Source organism: Lipotes vexillifer, unplaced genomic scaffold (genome assembly GCF_000442215.2).
Source record: "Lipotes vexillifer unplaced genomic scaffold, Lipotes_vexillifer_v1.1 scaffold965, whole genome shotgun sequence".
In the NCBI taxonomy this organism is placed as follows: domain Eukaryota; kingdom Metazoa; phylum Chordata; class Mammalia; order Artiodactyla; family Lipotidae; genus Lipotes; species Lipotes vexillifer.
The window spans coordinates 1,402,637-1,404,834 of NW_006769686.1; the positions used below are offsets into that span (position 1 = coordinate 1,402,637).

Below are 2,198 nucleotides of genomic sequence, written 5' to 3' on the forward strand. Positions count from 1 at the left end.
TAGGCTTGTGCTTATCTTTTTATTGTTTCTGTCCAGAGCCTCTGCAGCAGGGGAGGGGCAGGCACAGGGAAGTGGGCACCCCGGCCACCTGCCTGAGACCGCTCTCTGCCTCTCTCCTCTCTTCTCTCTAGCATCTCACCCACCCTCTCTCATTCTGAATCTCCTGCTCCCACATCTGGCACCTTCGGGGGTTCCCTCTTGCAGCCCCTGCTTTCTAAGCCCACCCTGGGAAAGTAATGGACCATGGGGTCAGTTTCAAGCCCCACAGTCTCCACAGAGGGCTGTGTCCCTAGTTACCTGCCCGGCTTGCTGAGGATGCTGCCCTTTCTGACTCAGGCTGGGGAGGGGGGTTGGGGGAGGTCCATGGGGCTTGAGCCTGGCCCTGCAGGGTCCCTACACCCTGCGCTGGAGTCCTCTCTAAAGCCAGAGGCTAGAGCCTGAGGTCACGGATGTGGGAGGGGCAGGGTCACTGCTGTGCCCTGGCTCCATCCCGGCTCTGCCCAGCACACTACAAGGGCAGCCGAGGGCCGGGCTCACTCACTTCCTCCATCCACACCTCACACAGCAGGGGGCTCCCTGTGCCTGGGAGGGTTCGGCCACGTCCCCTATGGGGACCATGAGGGCTGGTCGGTGAGCAGGGGTCAGAGGCTGTGAGGGGAGCGCTGTGACTGGGTGCAGTGCCCTGGGATAGAAGGAGGCTGGCTTTAGGAGGCAGTGAGGACGGTCTCTGATGGCAGAGGGGCCTCTGGCTTTAGAGCACCTCATGTTGCTGCTGTGTGGCCTCACTGACGACCTGGAGAGGAAGAGAAACCCAGTCTAACCCAGTGCTGGCCAGAGAACAGAGCCATGGCCCCAGGCCACCTCCACCCCAGCACAGCAGGATCCCCTCTGCCCCCAGGCAGGAGCCTGAACCAGCACAGCTGGTGAAAAGCACCTGGCTGACAGCCCCCGGGACACACCCCAGAGGCCCCCGCCAAGGGTAAGGGGACCAGGCAGACCACTTACCTCCCCGTCCCGGGTCTCAATGGTCTTGATCATCACTGTCTTCTTGGTATGGACCTCAGAACCCCTTTGCTCGGGGCTTGTTTCTATAACAGATCCATCCACATACTCAGCCTGACCAAGGCCACACCTGGGCTCTTCCTGTGGCTGGGAGTCCTTCCCTGGTCCCACCGGGCAGAGCCCGGAAGATGCCCACCCCCCTCAAGATGGGTCTGTTACTTTTTCAGCAAAATGTCCTCACCTGTCCTTAAGCCCAGCACCCAACAGGTGGCTCTGCAGACCCAGGGACCTGTCCTGTGCTCCTGGACCTGTGCTCCGGGTGCGGGCGGGTTCAGGACGGCAGGGGATCCCCGAGGCCCAGGCCGCCCAGCATTCCCAACCCCCCCCCCAACACACACCTCCTCGCTCCCTCTACACCCCTGGCTGCAGGAGAGCCCTGCATGAATTTGTACCGTGACGGGACCCCAAAGCCCAGAACCAAGATACTCTTTTGGAGGACCTTATGGTACCCAGCCCCCTTAAGACTCCAGATGAGCAGTTTGATGTCTTAATGAAAGAGAGATGGAGAGGAGTCAGTCACTGATTCACTGTGCCCTTGGCCAGTCACTTGGCCCTCTGTGCCTCAGTTTCCCCACTGTTAAATGGTAACGATGGTACTTTCCATATAATGGCCCAGAACTATTGGCTTGTAAAAGCATTAAGCGATTTTAAATGCAAGGCTCACACTTGGTGTCTGGATAAACTACTAACTGAAAAGAGACGTTCTGAGTTTTATGGCAAGGGTCAAATTTAGGTCCTTGGTATTATGAGTTTGGTGTTGGTGAATCTCCTTAGCAGGCAACCCGCATGTGATGAACATTGTAACTCGGTGAAGCGCAGCATGTATTTTTTCCTGATGAAAATGAACATCGAATATATAAAAGGTTTGATCTAGGAAAGGCGAAGCTGCCAAGGACTCCGGCTTGCTTTCCTAATGTATTATTATAGCATGTTTTTCTGCTCTCTGGGGTTTGGAAACCACTCGATCTGCATATTACTAACATCAAGAATGGCAGAATGCCCTAGGAGTTCGTTCCTTTAATTGTTTGGCTTTGCTAAGGTTTGGCTTCATTTTTTAAAACATGCACCCAACGTCTTGCTCCAGCAAACTGGAGGTGTTCAACAAGCAGCTGGGGGGGGGGGCGTGGGGGGGGGGG

General features: G+C 56.4%; 1 protein-coding gene across 1 annotated transcript in view; it reads right to left on the reverse strand.

The window, feature by feature from the left end:
- DES (desmin) overlaps positions 1 to 2,198 on the reverse strand; it is a 9,646-nt gene continuing 7,448 nt past the window's right edge. The window contains exons 8-9 of the mRNA XM_007445806.1: positions 1,006 to 1,088; positions 1 to 793 (exon numbers count right to left, since the gene is read on the reverse strand). Coding sequence (XP_007445868.1) covers positions 752 to 793; positions 1,006 to 1,088 — 125 coding nt within the window. The 3' untranslated portion in view covers positions 1 to 751. The remainder of the gene's footprint in view (positions 794 to 1,005; positions 1,089 to 2,198) is intronic.